The 18,816-nt window shown below is 37.1% G+C and overlaps 1 protein-coding gene across 2 annotated transcripts; it reads left to right on the top strand.

Moving 5' to 3' along the window:
• Positions 1–13,256: 13,256 nt before the first annotated feature.
• On the top strand, positions 13,257–15,117 carry LOC115716298 (uncharacterized). 2 transcript variants are annotated; one of them, XM_030645058.2, is made up of 2 exons: positions 13,257–13,535; positions 14,333–15,117. In XM_030645058.2, exon 2 carries the CDS (start codon positions 14,347–14,349, stop codon positions 14,887–14,889), a length of 543 nt encoding a protein of 180 aa, XP_030500918.2. In that variant the 5' UTR covers positions 13,257–13,535; positions 14,333–14,346; the 3' UTR covers positions 14,890–15,117. The 2 variants fall into 2 exon arrangements, with proteins under 2 accessions (XP_030500918.2, XP_030500919.2); XM_030645059.2 differs by having other exon boundaries at positions 13,385–13,535; positions 14,321–15,117.
• The last annotated feature ends 3,699 nt before the right edge of the window (positions 15,118–18,816 follow it).

Raw genomic sequence — 18,816 nt, 5'->3', positions numbered from 1 at the left:
TAAGAACATCATCTCAACCCAAACTAAACCTACAGCCACGAAATCTCAAAACCCTCATCCAAAACCAACCTTAATTAGTAAAAATTTTAATCCCCAAGGAAAAGAACTTACCTCCAAAGCTTCAAGGATGATCTTGGGTATCAAATCTGCTCAAAAGCTGAGAGAAATCAAAATGAATCCCCTGGTTTGGCTAGCTCTAGGTCACGAAGAGAGAGAGGAAGAAGAGAAGTGGCTTCCTTGCCTTGGAAGTTTTCTTCCTAAATGAGGTTTTTCATCTCTTTTCTTTTAATTTCATTTCTTTTATAAAAAAAAAAAAAAAAAAAAACAAAGTAGGCAGCCTAAAAAGTCAAAGGCACTATTTGATTTTACCAAAGACTAATTTACCCCCCTTTCCATAATTTTTTTTAACAAAAACCCTAGGGGCATTTTGGTAATTCACTAATTTACCAACCCGACATTCTAATAAAATTCTAACCTAATCGAGAATATTCTCAAAAAAATTCTTTCATTAACGTCGTGAGATTACTAACCACATCGCTAAATTCTCACAATTGTCGGGCCCAAAAATATTGTATTTCATTAAATAAATTCTCAATAATTATCCCAAGTAAGATCATAATCTTACTTCGTTTCCAAAGTAATTACATATCTAATAAAATATTTCCATTTAAATATTATTTATTTTCTGGGATATTACAGTAGATCTGTAGCAAACAGATCTGGAGCTCCCACCAAATCCAAAACAATGTATGATGTGAAATTTTTTTAAAAAAATCTCATGAATAATACATCTACGTTATATACAGTTACATTTTGATTGATTACTTGTTTCCAATATAGATATATTTATTTAAAAACACAATAAGAAGAGTAAATTCGGATTAAGGTACAACCAGTTACGTATAAGTCTGTTTATTTTTTGTTTTGGTTGCCTTATAGTTGCATTATCGTTTTATGATAGTTTATATATTATGCAGGAATTTAATTTGACGGGGACTAAGAAATAGTAGTTATACATAGTAAGTTTTGTGCAAATAGTTGCATATTAGTTTTATAATGAAATAACATATGCAAGTAGCAAAACTATAATAAAACTACAAAACAACTGTATACAAACTAAAATACAGGAAAAACTCTTTGAACATCAACATCCATGATAAATCTCATTTGTAATGACCGCTCTAGTAATGTGGATTAGAAAAAGGCAATTAGCACTAATTTTTATTATTTTATTACTTTATTATTATTTGTGAATTAATTTATTTGTGGACCCCAATATTTAGAAATAAATATTAGAGTTATAATTTCTCAATTCCGGAGATTTTATTAAACTCTAGGGGTATTATTTAGCTTATATGTGAAATATGTTAATTTTGTAATTTTTGCTCGGCGACAACGGAAAATGCGATGGATGGCTAGATAATCACATGAGTAAGTTTAGAACCCTATTTTATGGTGGGGAATATTTTAGAGAAAATATTTTATCGGGATTGAGCGGGGTTATGGAATTGACCATTTTGCCCCTAGTTTCAAAGAAATACCCTAGTTTAAGTCTAAGGGCTTTTTAGTCTTTTGTTAATGGTGGATTAGGTGGCTGCCATGGGTGTGTGACACCTAGCACATTTGTTTTCAGCATGATTTAATTAAAACCTTTTGAGAAATTAAGAGATAAAGAAGAAAAAAATTGGAAATTGGATTATCTCTTGAATTCTCTCTCTCTTTCGATTTGGGACAACTAAGGACCTAAACCGAATTTTTCATCTTGTTTTTACGGGATTTAGCAAGGAATCAAGGAGGATTTAACTAAGGTAAGCCACAAGAACTCTTGCTTATGTAATTTTTGAGCTTTTTACTTAGTTTGAACATGTGATTTTGGGAGTAAGTGGGCATTAGGTTTAGGTAGGTTTAGGATTCGAATTTTAGGGCTCTTTTGAGTTGATTTTAGCTCTAGTATGGTTTTGCAGTGTGTTGTTGATTTTTTACAAGTTTAACTTCTAAGAGCAAAGCTTTGTTCATTAATGGCAACTTGAGTTGTGATGGTTTGTTCGTGAATTCTTTGCCGGAAATCATTGTATATGCATTGTATAGGTATCTTGGAGAGTTTGCTAAAGTTTGGGATTGAATTGAATCAAGGGGGATGATTTTTGGTTCCCGGCGGTAGAAGCCGATTCGGTTAAGGTGGCTTTGTACCAGCGGTCGACCGGTTGGTGACCCAACGGGATGCGGGTTGGGAGCCGTCTACTGTTGGGGGATTTTCCCGGAACCTAGTTTTGGCCAATTTTGAGATATTTAGGGTATTGCCATGATGTTTATCGATAGGGAAACTTTTAGTTTCAAGTTTTAAGTCCGGAAAGTGATTTAGCGAGTCAACTCATCGTATTACTATTATTGTGATTAGGGCATCCATCTAGCACGTGAATTCGTTCGGAGTCGGCCGGCACACTTGAATTTGGAAAACGAGGTAAGAGCGTGTATAATGTATGATGTGATTATACGAATGTATGTATATGTGTTTATATATGCATGCTTGAATTATGTTAAACACTACCGACACTTGTATGAATAAGTTATAGAGTGTATTGGTACGGTGATTGTTGTTAATTTGAGTACGATACGGTGATACCAAACACGGGCATAGGAAAATGCTAAGGTGTGTGGTACATCACTCGGTGTTACTCGAGTGATCGGGATAAACCCTACCAACACTCGTACGGTGAGGTACGATGTGTATGTGGTATAGTGGTTGTACCACAGGTATTGAACGTTCATACTCATACGGTAAGCTACTGTAAGTAGGTGTATGGGCGCCTATTTACGAGTCGGAAATTATATGGTATGTTATATGCATTTCTTGCGGGTACGGTGACTCACGGTTTCTACTTCCATGTGTAGGTAAAGGAAAGGCGAAGGCTGAACGGGGAATGAACACGAGCTCGGGTGAGATTGTACATCGAGCGGCGCGACTGGAGTGTTCGGTCTCGGGACATGCAGGGATTATATTTTGAAAGTCGGCATGCGACATTTGAGAATTATGTATTTTGAAATGTAAAGTTCAAAAAGTAAATTTACAAAGTTTGAAATCGGGATCCCGAGATTTGTAAATATTATATTATATTACAAAGTTTAATATTTAAAGCAAAAGTTTTAATTTGACACGTTTTTCAAGAAATTTCTTTGATTAGCAAAGATTGCACAATAATTGAAAAAAAAAACACTGTAGCGTGCCTTAGCATTAGGGCGTTACAATTTTGGTATCAGAGCCGCCAGGTTTGTCTACCGAAGCTTGCTATGACATGTACAATCTTCATCAGAGAAAGCTCGGTTCACGGTTGATAAGCCGTACTTGTTTAGTATTTTAAATAAGTGTGATGTGAAAGCATGTTAGGAAGCATATTAGATTTAAATTAAATATATTTCCTTAAAAAGAAAAGAAAGTGTGTTGCCTTTAAGTTATTAAGAGCGGTGTTAATTTTGATCGCTGTCTAACCTGCCTGGCTTATGGGTTCGCGGGCTAAGTCCTATTAAATGGACGCCCCGCGAAATACAAGAAGTCAGGGTGGCATGGTTGAGACCGGAGGCGGTCAGGGGAATCCTCAAAATCCTCGTGGTCGCGGCCGTGGCCGTGGCGGGCTCGGGGTGGTCGCCACGTAAATCCACCTCAAGCTCCTCCCGGCCCGGGAGCAAAGATTTCTTGAAATGCAAGATAGAATCCGTCGGGAAGACGAAGAGATTCAAAGATTGAGCGAGCGGGGTCCTCTGTGGTGCCTCCTCGAAGTCGGTAGTTGCGGTTCTGCGGTGCCAGCAGAACAACCTGTTGTTGGCAACCGTATGGAGTCGTTGTATGAAAGATTCCAGAAAGAGGCACCTCCAGTGTTTCTGGGAGGCCCTGATGTGATGAAGGCTAACCAGTGGCTTTCAATGATTGAACGCATCCTTAATTTCATGGGAGTGGTTGGAAATGACCGGGTGACCTGCGCCACTTTCCAGTTTCAGGAAGATGCTCTCGTGTGGTGGGAATTGATAACCCTCACTCGTGACGTCACGGCGATGACACAGGAAGAATTTAGGGAGTTATTTAATTCCAAGTATTACAACGAAGCGGTCGCGGTGCAAGCGGAAAGAGTTCAACGATCTAGTTCGGAGCGGGGAATGTCGGTCCGCGAGTACACAACGAAGTTTGATCGGTTGGCTAAGTTGGCGGCGGGAATTGTGCCCACGGACTTCGGTAAGAAAGAAAAATATTTAGCGGGTTTGAGTGCAAAGATCGGCATGATGCGGTTATCACCACTACTTGAAGCAACCACGTATGCGGATATGGTTGAGAAGGCTTTGAGAGCGAGGGTGTAGTAAAATTTCTTCGGGAGCCCGAGGTGACTCCGAGTGTTGGTGGAACCCCCCTTTGTTCCTACTCTTTGTTTATGGTAGGGATGGTGGTGACTCCACCAACGAGCGAGAAGAAAAATTGTTCCGGCTTCTAGTGGCTCGGGGCAAAGCAAGCGGTTCGTGGGAACCAAGGCGAGAGGAGGACGCCGGGGTTACCCTTATCACGAGTGTCCAAGATGCAGAAACATCATCGGGAGAGTGCTTAGGAAGACATGCTTCTGTGTGGCATGGTGGGGCATTTCAAGAAAGATTGCCCCCGAGCAAAGAAAGAGGAGCGAAAGGCGAGGTGAAACGGTTCTGCTCGTGTGTTTGCCATTACCCAGGCGATGCGCGGCCGGTCAGTCCTTGTGACGGGTCGGCTTCCCGTCAACAACTTGTTATTTACGGTATTATTTGACTCGGGAGCTACACGTTCATATGTGGCTACAAGAGTGATTGATCTTTTGGGTAGGCCTTGTGATATTTTAGAAAGAGGGTTCGGAACCCTAATGCACAGCGGGGAATTGGTTATCTCTAATAGGCGTATTAGGTCTATGCGATTAGGATCGAAGATAGGGAATTAGTTGACCTTATAGAATTGAAATTAATGAGTTTGATATTATATTTTGGGAATGGATTTTCTATCCAAGTATTCGACGAGTATAGATTGTAGGCGTAAAATGGTGACTTTTCGGCGGAAGGTGAAGATCCATTTGTTTATGTTGGATCGGTTCGGGGGTCTCGGATCCGGTTATTTCGTGTTGAGAGCTAGGGATTTACTATGCAATGGTTGTGCGGGATTTCTAGCGGTAGTTTTTGACTCAACGGACACGAAACATTTGGGCTGAGGTAGTCGGGTGGTGAAAGATTTTCTTGATGTGTTTCCCGAGGAGTTGCGGGATTGCGCCACGGCCGAGAGATTGACTTTGTAATTGATTTGGCACACGGAGTCGAACACATTTCTAAAGCTCCATATAGGATGGCTCCGGCGGAACTCAGGAGCTTAAGTTACAACTTCGGGGGATGCTTGATATTGGGTTTATTCGACCCGGTGTATCGCCACGGGGAGCTCGGTTCTTTTTGTGAAAAAGAAAGATGGTTCCCTCGGAATGTGTATTGATTATCGGGAACTAAACAAGGCGACGATTAAGAGCAAGTACCGTTGCCCGGGATCGATGATACTGTTCGATCGGCTTCGGGGAAAGAGCAGGTGTTTTCAAGATTGATTTACGGTCGGGTTATCATCAACTCGGGAATTCGGGAGGAGGACATACGAAGGCGCTTTTAGAACCGAGATATGGGCACTTATGAGTTTACGGTAATGTCATTCGGATTGACTAATGCTCCTGCGGCCTTTATGGATCTTATGAATAGGGTGTTCAAGGATTTCCTCGATAATTGCGTTATAGTGTTTATCGATGATATTCTTGTATACTCTCAGTCAGAAGAGGAGCACGAGCATCATCTTCGAATGGTGTTACGAGCGACTTAGGGATCACAAGGTTTGTATGCCAAGTTCAAAAGTGCGAATTCGGTTGTACGAGGTGTCCTTTACGGGTCATATTGTTGGGAAAAATGGAATTATGGTCGATCCAAACAAGATAGAATCGAGTGAAGAATTGGCGAGGCCCAGTACGTCAGTGACGTGAAATTCGAAGTTTTCTCGGGTTAGCGGGGTATTATCGACGTTTCGTCGAAGGATTTTCTAAACTTTCTATGCCCTTAACCGAATTGACCAAGAAAAATCAGAGATTTGTGTGGTCAGATAAGTGTGAGTCAAGCTTTCAAGAGTTGAAGCAGCGTTTGATAACAGCTCCGGTGTTAGCTTTGCCATCGAATCGAGAAATTTGTTGTGTATTGTGATGCATCCGGACGAGTGCAGGATGTGTTACGATGCAAGGCGACGGAGTCATAGCTTATGCCTCTCGTCGGCGAAGGATTATGAGCGGCGTTACCCAACTCATGATTTGGAACTCATTCTTGTGGTTTTTGCTTTAAAGATTTGGCGACATTATCTTTACGGTGAAAAGTGTGAGATTTATACTGATCATAAAAGTCTTAAATACTTTTTCACCCAAAAACATTTGAATATGAGGCAGAGAAGGTGGTTGGAGTTAGTTAAAGACTACGATTGCGAAATATTGTATCACCCCGGGAAAGCCAATGTTGTGGCCGATGCTACGACGAGAAAGGGTCCGGGCAAGTATGCACTTACGGTTATGATAGCCCCGCAACTAGCCTCAGAAATGGTTAGTGCAGGAATTGAGTTCGTGGTCGGAAAATTACACAATTTAACCCTCCAATCCGATCTGTTGGAAAGAATCAGAAGGGCACAACTAGAAGATCCCGAGCTAGTTAAAGTTCGAGATGAAGTAGTGGCTGGTCGGCCTAGAGGTTTTACAGTCTCGAGCAGTGGAATGTTGTTATATAAAGCTCGAGTTTGTGTTCCTAGTGTTGATGAGCTTAAGAAAGAAATACTGGATGAAGCTCACACCACGCCATATTCGTTGCATCCGGGAACCACCAAGATGTATCAGGATTTGAAACCACAACCGGTGGTATGGGATGAAAAGAGACGTGGTGGACTATGTGTCCAAGTGTTTAACACTGCCCGTGATTAAGGAGTCGGAACATCGAGTAGGCGGCGGGGTTATTGCAACCATTAGTCCTTCCGGAATGGAAGTGGGAGGACATCGCAATGGACTTTGTAAGCTGGATTACCTAGAACTACGGGGATGTATGATTACCGTATGGGTCATTGTGGATAGATTTACAAAGTCGGCTCACTTTCTACCGGTGAAAGTTACCTATTCGGTGGATCGGTATCTTGAATTGTATGTGAAGGAGATAGTTCGTCTCCATGGAGCCCCTAAATCTATTGTGTCAGATAGGGATCCAAAGTTCACATCGAAGTTTTGGGTGAGTCTTCAGAAGGCTATGGGTACCAAGTTAAAGTTTAGTACAGCCTTTCACCCTCAGACTGATGTTCATTCAGAAAGAACTATCCAGATTTTGGAAGACCTACTGCGAGCCTGTGTCATGGACTTTGAGGGTTCATGGAGTAAGTACTTGCCTTTAATTGAATTCTCCTACAACAACAGCTACCAAAGTACAATAGGGATGGCCCACATGAGATGTTATACGGTAGAAAATGTCGTTCTCTATTCATTGGGACGAGACGGGGAGAAAGGAAGTACTTGGGTCCGAGTTGGTGCAAAAGACCAATGAAGCTATTGATAAGATCGAGGCTCGAATGCTTGCTTCTCGAAAGCGAGGGCGAGAAAAGTTATCAACGTCCGAGAAGTGCGGAGATGTCACATTTCGGGCGGGGGAACATGTTTTCTGCCGAGTTTCACCCATGAAGGGTATTCGGCGCTTCGGGAAGAAGGGTAAGTTAAGCCACAGGTTCATTGGGCCATTTCGGATACTCGAGAAGGTCGGGCGGGTAGCGTATCGGCTAGCCTTACCACCGGCATTATCGAGTTTGTTCATGACGTATTTCACATCTACATGTTAAGGAAATACGTGTCGGACGACTCATGTCTTGAGTTATGAAGCCATGAACTACAACCGGACTTATCTTTAGGAAGAGCAACTTTGTTCGGATTTTGGATAAGAAAGAAAAAGTTCTTCGCAACAAGACTATTGCAGGTTAAGGTGCTGTGGAGGAACGATGGAAGGTGGAAGAAGCCACTGGGAATTGGAGTACGATATGAGGACTCAACATCCGAACTATTCGGAGTTAGATTTCGGGGACGAAATCCTATTAACGGGGGGATAATTGTAATGACCGCTCTAGTAATGTGGATTAGAAAAAGGCAATTAGCACTAATTTTTATTATTTTATTACTTTATTATTATTTGTGAATTAATTTATTTGTGGACCCCAATATTTAGAAATAAATATTAGAGTTATAATTTCTCAATTCCGGAGATTTTATTAAACTCTAGGGGTATTATTTAGCTTATATGTGAAATATGTTAATTTTGTAATTTTTGCTCGGCGACAACGGAAAATGCGATGGATGGCTAGATAATCACATGAGTAAGTTTAGAACCCTATTTTATGGTGGGGAATATTTTAGAGAAAATATTTTATCGGGATTGAGCGGGGTTATGGAATTGACCATTTTGCCCCTAGTTTCAAAGAAATACCCTAGTTTAAGTCTAAGGGCTTTTAGTCTTTTGTTAATGGTGGATTAGGTGGGTTTGCCATGGGTGTGTGACACCTAGCACATTTGTTTTCGGCATGATTTAATTAAAACCTTTTGAGAAATTAAGAGATAAAGAAGAAAAAAATTGGAAATTGGATTATCTCTTGAATTCTCTCTCTCTTTGCTTTCATTTAGGACAACTAAGGACCCAAACCAGAATTTTTCATCTTGTTTTTCTGGGATTTAGCAAGGAATCAAGGAGGATTTAACTAAGTTAAGCCCTAGAACTCTTGCTTATGTAATTTTTGAGCTTTTACTTAGTTTGAACATGTGATTTTGGGAGTAAGTGGCTGTTAGGTTTAGGTAGGTTTAGGATTCGAATTTTAGGGCTCTTTTGAGTTGATTTTAGCTCCTAGTAGCTGGTTTTGCAGTGTGTTGTTGATTTTATACAAGTTTAAGTTCTAAGAGCAAAGCTTTGTTCATTAATGGCAACTTGAATTGTGATGGTTTGTTCGTGAATTCTTTGCTGGAAATCATTGTATATGCATTGTATAGGTATCTTTGGAGAGTTTGGTAAAGTTTGGGATTGAATTGAATCAAGGGGGATGATTTTTGGTTCCAGCCATGAGATTCGGATTTGCAGGTGGCTTTGTACCAATAGGTCGGCCAGGTTGGTGACCCGAAACCGGGATCTTGCGGTTGGGAGCCGTCTACTGTTGGGGGATTTTCCGAACCCTAGTTTTGGCCAATTTTGAGATATTTAGGGTATTGCCATGATGTTTATCGATAGGGAAACTTTTAGTTTCAAGTTTTAAGTCCGGAAAGTGATTTAGCGAGTCACTCATACGTACTATTATTGTGATTAGGGCATCCATCTAGCACGTGAATTAGGGTTCGGGTCGGCCGGCACACTTGAATTCGGAAAACGGTAAGAACTGTGTATAATGTATGATGTGATTATCTGAATGTATGTATATGTGTTTATATATGCATGCTTGAATTATGTTAAACACTACCAACACTTGTATGAATAAGTTATAGAGTGTATTGGTACAGTGATTGTTGTTAATTTGAGTACGATACAGTGATACCAACACAGGCATAGGAAAATGCTAAGGTGTGTGGTACATCACTCAGTGTTACTCAGTGATCGGGATAAACCCTACCAACACTCGTACAGTGAGGTACGATGTGTATGTGGTATAGTGGTTGTACCCTGGTATTGAACGTTCATACTCATCTGTTAAGCTCTGTAAGTAGGTGTATGGGCGCCTATTTACAGGTCGGAAATTATATGGTATGTTATATGCATTTCTTACTGAGTCTGTTGACTCACAGTTTCTACTTCCATGTGTAGGTAAAGGAAAGGCGAAGGCTGAACAGGAATGAACCTGAGCCCGGGTGAGATTGTACATGTCAAGCGGCGCGACTTGGAGTGTTCGGTCTCGGGACATCTGGGGATTATATTTTGAAAGTCGCTGTGCGACCTGAGAATTATGTATTTTGAAATGTAAAGTTCAAAAAGTAAATTTACAAAGTTTGAAATCGGGATCCCGAGATTTGTAAATATTATATTATATTACAAAGTTTAATATTTAAAGCAAAAGTTTTAATTTGACACGTTTTTCAAGAAATTTCTTTGATTAGCAAAGATTGCACAATAATTGAAAAAAAAATACTGTAGCGTGCCTTAGCATTAGGGCGTTACATCATTGTTACCCATTGATGATATAAAAATGGACAGGAAACAACTAGATAAAAAACAAATTAAAAAAAAAATACATACAGAAGGTGTTTACACTATTAAAAAACTATGAAAAAATTATTACAAAATGAGAAATCAATAAACACAAAACCCACAAAAGTTGAATATGAAAAAATTTCAAAAATGGGAGAAAACAAAAAAGAAACCGAAAATAAACCTGCGATCGAAGAGGAGCACCATCCTAATCATTTTTTTGAGCAGGAGCATGAGAAATTTTTTCATGGGTAGTAACCTGTTGCGAAAATTATTAATTACTACGCAAGTGCACGCAATCAAGTAGTATACTCACGCAGGTGAGGTCGAACCACAGGGAATTGGATTAATTACTACTAAATTATACTTATAATTCTATTTGGCAAATCAATAATTTTTATAATTGAAACAGAATGAAAGTAATTCAGAAAACTTAAATAACACAAGTGAAAGTTGAGCAAGATGAGATAATAGGGAGGAGAATCCTGTTGTATGTTTACCTAAATTGTTAATGCCTAATTGTTATCATTTTCTTGAAGTGAATGACAGATTATAAATTAACCTAACTCTTTTCAGATCTTTTAGGTTCTAAATCACATGTTCTCTAATTAATCTCTTAATTAAACTAACATGAAATCAGCATTAAGCAATAATCTACTTGTCACATAAGTCATGTGAATACTCTCGTTTCACATAGAACATCGATTATCCAATTTTAGCATTCTCAATTCTCACTTTTCAGATTTTGAATTGAGATCATAGAACATGCACAAGGTGATCAAGCTTACACATGGAATTAAACACAAATAAAGATAATTTCACAATCAAGAATGGAGGAATGGCAATTATGCATTAACTAGGCAAAAACATTAAACAACATTCATCATCCTCCCTAAATGGGAAATTTAGTTCAGAAATAAATCCATAACCATTCCTACAACAATATTCAGCATAAATAAATTAAAGAGGAATAGAGAAAGAAACCGTTGGTGCATTGATTCTGGATCTTCACTTTGATTTCTTCTGCTCTTCCTGCCACTCTCTGCTGTGTTTTAGGGTTCCAAATCGCCTCCCTTGACTTCCAATCGCAGTTTTCTATTTATATCTAATTTTTAGGGTTCGTCAGACGAAAATACCCCTGACCGTACGGACGCTCGCCGCGGCCAAAAGTGGTCTCGCCGCGGCCAGATAGGCTTCTAAAAACCACATTTCTGCCCAGACTTTATGGCCGCGGCCATGGAAATCTCACCGCGGCGACTGGAATTTTCTACTTCGATATCTTTCAGTAAAATGGGCATAACTTTTTCATACGAACTCCAAATGAGTTGATTCAAGATGCGTTGGAAAGATAAAAAAGATATCTAAAACTTTTATGTTTTGACTTTATCCAAAATCTGATCAGAAAATAGTCGAATTTAGGCTTAAAATTTCAGCTTTATTTTCTTTCAAAATTTTCTCTATTTTATAGATCACTGTTTTCCGAAATTTATCCAATTTATACATTCCAAGTGTAGAAACCTGAAACCAAAGAAAACAAGCGTAATTCTATTCCAAAAATAATAATAAAGAAGAAAAATAACTGTAAAATGTGACCCGAAACTTAGGCTAAAAATAGCCTAACATAACCTTTGATCTCTTTTTAGGAGGAGCTCGCTCACGTTTCGAAAAAATGAGGAGCAAAATCGGAGTCATCGTCTTGAATAACAGGACGTTAGCCCTTATTCCTATTAGCTACAGATTTCAATCCCATTTTAGAGCTTTTCTTTAGCACAGGGGAAGGAGAAGAGTTCAGCTATGGAGGTTTTATTTTTTTTAAAAAAAAAATGAAAAGAAATTGAAAATAATAAAAAAAAAAAAAAAAGAAGAGAAAAAGAGAGGGAAATGATATAAGGTATGATTGATATAAGTCATTAATGGAGGTTACAAGATATTTAAAAAAAAACTGAAAAGAAATAAAAAGTTAAAGGAAAAAATGAAAAAAAGAGAGGGAAGTAATTGATGGTTGATTGATGGTTGATTGAAGAGGGATGGAGGAGATGCACGTGGCATATGCATGGGGGAGTGTGCATGTGATATGTAATAAAATAAAGCGAAAAGGTAAAAATGTTTAGGCAACTGTGTGTAAGTACATATGTAATAAAAATTCCATTTTATATTTTTGGTGTAAAAATTTCTTATATATATTTAATTTTTTTAATTAAATATTTTAAATATATTCTATTTATACATATATTTTTTTAGCATAAATCTTAAAATATAATTTATATAGGTAAACTGTAAAAAGTAAAAAAAAAAATTATGTTATTTGTTTATTTTTTTGTACTATTTGACATATTATATAAATAAAATATATTTTTAATATTTGACAATATATATTTATATAATAATTTGTTAAAGTAAAAAAATAAATAAAAAATTATTAAAAAAAAATTGAAATTAATAAAAAAAAATACCATTATTTAAGAGTGATAACTTAATGTTAAAAAGAAAGTAAAAGTTTAGTGATTAATTTACTAAAGATTAAAATTTGACCAATTTATCAAAATCTATAGAGTTCAAGGGATGGGGTTTGGGGTAAGTTGAAAAATACCATTTTTATTAATCAATTAACCAAATTTATCTCTAATTTTATATTTAATTGAAACATATCTCTTTTTATATGTATTGTACCCAAAATACTCTGACATAAGAGAGTCACATGGAGAGTATCTTGAAGTGATAGGGACAGAATTTGTAGAATGTTTAAAAAAGAGGTAAAAATGATAGACTTTAAAAAAGAGAGTAAAAATAAAAGAGGACAATATAAAAAGGTTATAGAGTGTAATTTTCTCATGGAGTTTCGCTCGCTTTTGGCATAGTGGGCCCCCAGCGGGAGGCCCGCACGACGGGCTATTAGCTCAGTGGTAGAGCGCGCCCCTAATAATTGCGTCATTGTGCCTGGGCTGGGATGTGAGGGCTCTAAGCCACATGGATAGTTCAATGTGCTCATCAGCGCCTGACCCTGAGATGTGGATCATCTAAGACACATTAGCATGGCCTACTTCTCCTATTTGAAGCGGGGCTTGAAACCAAACTTCTCCTTAGGAGGCTAATTAGTCCAATTTTGCCCACTATTTGCTAGTTAGTCCAATTTGTAATTCTCCATTTGTAGGAGGGTATAACTGGAATAAAAAATTTCTTTCGCATTCGGTTCATTTGGGGAGTTCAGAGTTCGGAGTCTTCAGACGCTATTTTGTTCATCGTCCCCAAGAATCTTTGTGGTTTAATCTACCTTCTTCCAGGTACATCTCATTTCTATATTTGCATGTGTGTATTACGGTAAAAGCATTGAATAATCTTCGATTTATGAGTTATAAATAATTTAAATGTAGTTGAACTTGATCGAATGGTAAAACAAGTGTTGATTTTCTTTTACCTCAGCCGATTAGGTTTCCATGAAATTTTTGCTCGGATTATAACAATTAGTTTGTTGATTGGGCATGCTGCTAGTGAAATGGAGGCTAGTATTTGGCAGCGCTTGTTAAATTAAGGGTTTGTGAGTTTCAATTGATTTGGGAATTTGGGGATAGGCGAAAACCCTTCTTTCATTTTGTTCAAATATGTTATTCTTCATTTTTTCTGATTGTGATGCTCTTGCACCCATGACTGAACTTTTTTTCCAGTTCTTTCATCATTGTTTGGCATTGCGTGCCTGATACTGTTATGGCATTACCACCATGACTGAAAGATTGAAAAATATTATTTTTGGTACCTATGCTTCTGTTGCTTTGAATTTTCGATCCAATTATGAACTCTGTAGTTACCATATCCATGACTGGTTAACTTGATTCTTTTTTCTTTTCTTACATCTTTATCTTTACATAAATTGCATTCCATCTTCATATAGATTTTCTGTTTTAGAATAAAGAAGTGAATGAACTTCATGAAAATTTCTTGTTTTCGAAATGGAGATTTGGAGATTTATTGTTATGCAATAAGTTTGGGCGTTACAGCAGAAAGGAGAAATATATGGAGGTTATGTTGAGAGAAATTTGTCTTTCTGTTTTACTTCTGTTAATGCATTTAGGTATTTTATCAGGAAGTTGTGAAATCATGGGTGAGTTTAGTATCCAGATTAGCCGCAACCTGGTGAATAGCCTTGCTGGCAATGAAGAAGATAAATCGAAGAAGAAGACTAAAAAAACTAGAACTAAGTCTCGAGTGCCTCAACAACAACCTCAAACGAAAGCAAAGGAGAAGCAAGTTTCCGATGGCTTTGAAACACACAAGGGATCGACCGCTTCAGGATGGCCACTTCAGCCTCCAATTTTCTTGCCGGTACCCCCTACTGCATACTCTTCTAGTGCAGAGTTGGATGCAATCCGATCTGTCCTTCAAGAGAGCGAAAGGGTTGTGGAGAGGTTGCAAAAGCAGGAAGATAACATGGTGCAGGAAGTAACACAAAGAGCAAAAGATCTCCGTGATAAAGAGTTCAAGCTTCCTTACCAGAAGCCTTTGCCTTGTGTAGCAGAGAATGAAGCTTGCTTAGCATGCTACAAAGAACATATCAAAGACCCTCTGAAATGTGCTGATCTTGTTCGGAATTTCGCAGACTGTGCTCGAAGAGTTAGGCAACAAGTGAGCTCAGCCCAGTAGTATTTTTCTTACGAAGAAAGTTTTGGGTCTCAACCATGAGCCTTGTTTTTCTTTTTTTTCATAGTTTTTGTCCAAATTTTTTGTGGTGCAAAATAAACCAAAACATGGCTGGCATCCCCCATCATTGGATACTGCTTGTTGTTCTCTCTTGTATTGTCATTTACATGATTGTTGACACTAAATACTCACTCCGTTTTATCAGTGAAATAGTTGATGATTTCATTGTTCTTTCGTGTTTCAAGGACTAGTCTGAGACATTAATGAGTTAAAGTCTCATGATTAGTATTTATAAATCTTCAATAAATAAATAAATAAAATTAAAAAAAAAAATAAAGATTATGTAACTATCACTATTCGTAAGTTGTGAGAGGCATAATCGATTATGGACTAGTCCAACAACACGCGTTATTGTATGGCAAAAATGCAATTTGCCTGCTATTCATAAAGTATAAATTTCTTAATTAACTCATCAAACTTCTAATATAATAGGCATATATCTAAATTTTCCAAATTAAGTTATAATTTTTATTTTATTTTATTTTTTGAAAGAAAATTTAAATCAAATCATCCCTAACTAAGGATGAAATTTTAGTGGGTAAAGAATCTTCACTAAAAATAGAAGCAACATGAACAGAAGATCAAGTGAAAGCGTGTGGTACCCTATTCGTAGGTCGTTTTACAAAGCAAATTGAAACAAAAGAAAGTTCTAACAAGATCGTCTTACAACTCTAAACTACAACACCATATGGAGAAACCATAGGTTTATTAGACTTTAAATCATTCACAAGATTACAGTAATTAGTTTCAAGCACCACATCAATCTACCCTTTCTTTTAAATCCAACTCAAATCCTCTTTGAGTCACATAGCTTCAACCAAAGAAGAATAAGCAACACCAGGATGACTTCGTTGAATAGCTTTAAGAACCAAAACCAAATCGACCATCCACTTGAAAAATGGCACCATCAACATTACTTTTGAGATTAGGAAACATAAGTGTGGTCCAATGCTCAATTACCTCTCTCGCTTAATTATACGGAGAAGGCATCTGAAACTTTTTATGAGCATTACTCTAGTTCTCAAATTTGAGTCTAGCTAATGACACAATCTCACCAACGGTGGGTGATTTATTATTCCAAACTCTCTCATTTCTATGCTTCCAAGTTCCAAAGGGACCAACACAGCATAGCCACCTTGATCTTGATCGCAACTGACCAACAAGATAGACCTTCATGCAACTAAGCAGCAAACATGGTGCGATTACCTGCTATTGCTGCAACACCAGTTATGCTCCAAAAATCCTGAGCCACAAAACATGAAATTAAAAGGTTCATAAATGATTTAGCCTCATCATCACACTAGGGATAGCAAGTAGCCACTTGAACATGTTTCACTCTCATCTGAGTTCTAGTAAGGAGACAGACAACTAGAACACGCCTGCCACAGGAAGTTCTTGACGTTAGGTGGAATTTTTAATTTCCAAAGAGGATGCCAAAACCCTGAGTTACAATCTGGTGTCCTAGAGGAGCTGATACACGCTTTTTATAGAAGAAAAATCATCTTTCTCTTTACACCAGTACCATGAATCGTGATCAATGCCTGCACTCAACAGGATGCTCCAGACCAAATTATTATCTCTTGCATTCAAAATATCTGTCAGTACCTCCTTATCCCACTCATGAGACTAATTTCATAAGAGAGCTCACTTTTGCATTTACAAGAGATGGGTCAATTGAGGAAATAAAAGGATTAGACTCATGAATAAGTAAAGGATCCTTTAGAATATCAATGCTAGTACCCGATCCTACTCTTCTTCGAATGCCCTACTTAATCAACTCTTGCAAGGCCAACACACTCCTCAAAATGAAGCTTGGATTTGAGCCCAAATCTGTAGAAAAAAAAGAACCTCTTGGAAAATATCTTGCTTTGAAAATTCTGTCCACCAAACTGTCTTCTTTAGCCAATAGCAACCACCCTTGCTTACCAAGTAAAGCCAAATTAAAGTCACGAGATCCTTAAATCCCATACCACAATTTTCTTTATGTTGACTCAAATTCTTCCAACTTTAATGAATCTTTTTTTTTAGAAGATTGAGGGTGCCACCAAAATTTACTCGTGCACCTCTTAATATCTTTACACATATTATTTGGCAATTAGGATACATTCATGGCATAAGTTGGGAGAGTTTGAACAACTGCTTCAATAAGGATCTCTTTACCAGAACTGATAAAAGCTTACCATCCCAACTTTGAATTTTCTTTTTCACTCTATCCTTGAGATATCCAAATACTATATTTTTATTCCTTGAGAGAGTATTAGGCAACCACATATACTTGTTATTTTCATCAGCTTCAATAATTCCCATCAAAGAAACAATCTGAGCTCTATCTTGAACAGAGGTATTGTTACTAAAAAATACTGACGACTTAGCAAAAAATTTACCATTTTCTAGAGGCATTTTCAACCTCCCCAACCAATTTTTGTACTCGAGAAACATCCCCTCTGTTGCCTTTTGTAGTTTTAGGGAAAAAAAAAAGTAATTATCTTTCACTCATGTGCCAATTGGCTTTTTAATAAAATACATCAGTAACAAATTACATAATATCACACCCATAAAAATAGAAACTAACTCCTAACTCTATGTTAACAACTTATGACTGACCTAGTTGATATTTTACACGTTAATTCACACTCCCCCTCAAGTTGGTATGTAAATATCAAACATACCCAACTTGTATGCAAGTAAATCAAAAGTAGGTTTAAATAATCCTTTTGTAAGAATGTCTGTAGTTTGATCTTCACACTTTATAAACGGTATACAAATTACTCCTGCTTCTAGATTCTCCTTTATAAAGTGCGATCAACTTCTATATGTTTGGTCCGGTCGTGTTGAACAGGATTATGTGCAATACTTATGGCAGCCTTGTTGTCGCAAAACAACTTCATAGGCATACAAACTTGTAACTTCAGCTCCTTGAGCATACCATTTATCCACAAAACCTCACATACTCTGTTAGCCATAGCTTTATATTCTTCTTTTGCACTACTCCTTGCAACCACACTTTGGGCCCGTTTGGCACAGCTTTTGGAAAAACTAAAAGCTGCTTTTTGAAAAAGCTATGAAAAAATGTGCTTGGCAACAGTCAAAAAACAGCTTTTTGAATTTTTTTTGGAAAAGCTATAGCTAAAAGCTAAAGCTGCTCCAACCCAACTTTTAGAAAAAGTTGTTTTGATTAAAAGACTATATTAATTTTTTTGTACTAAAATCATATTTACTTATTAATTACATATTAAAAAAATAAAAAAAAATAAACTAATTATAATAAAATAAATAATTATTAAATCTCTTATTTTATTTTAATATTAACAAGCAATATCAACTTAGAATTTTTCTTATATACTTGAGTTTCTAACTTTTTTTTTCATATTTGATAAAACATAATAAAAAAATACTATAAATTATTTTTTTATCAAATTCATATAAATTTATATTTGAAAAAAAATTAAAAATATATAAAAAAATAAAATATTATATAAAACAAGTTTTTACATATTTGTGATTATAATAAACTAAATTATAACATTATCATTATCATTATAATAGATCTTAACAACTCACATTACTTTAAAATTTATAATTTACCAAACACTCAACTCAGCTTTTTTCTACAGTTTTACTACAGCTGTTTTTTCTCACAGCACAGCTACAGCTGCTTTTTCCCACAGCACAGCTGTGCCAAACAGGCCCTTTGTTTGCTGCTTCTCCAAGTCATTAAGTTTTCCCAAAAAAACGTGCAACACCCTAAAGTTGACTTCCTATCTGTGATTGAACCTGCCCAATCAACATCAGTAAATGCTTCTACAATTATGTTATTACTCTTCTTGAAGAGAAGACCTTTACCAGGGCTACCTTTTAAAGACCTTAGGA

Source organism: Cannabis sativa, chromosome 5, assembly GCF_029168945.1.
Source record: "Cannabis sativa cultivar Pink pepper isolate KNU-18-1 chromosome 5, ASM2916894v1, whole genome shotgun sequence".
Classification (NCBI taxonomy): domain Eukaryota; kingdom Viridiplantae; phylum Streptophyta; class Magnoliopsida; order Rosales; family Cannabaceae; genus Cannabis; species Cannabis sativa.
The sequence above is the reverse complement of the archived record's forward strand: the minus strand, read 5'-3'. Positions and strand labels throughout refer to the sequence as shown.

Coding starts and splice junctions, on each gene's coding strand:
- LOC115716298 (XM_030645058.2), top strand. CDS start 14,347: ATGGGTGAGTTTAGTATCCAGATTAGCCGCAACCTGGTGAATAGCCTT.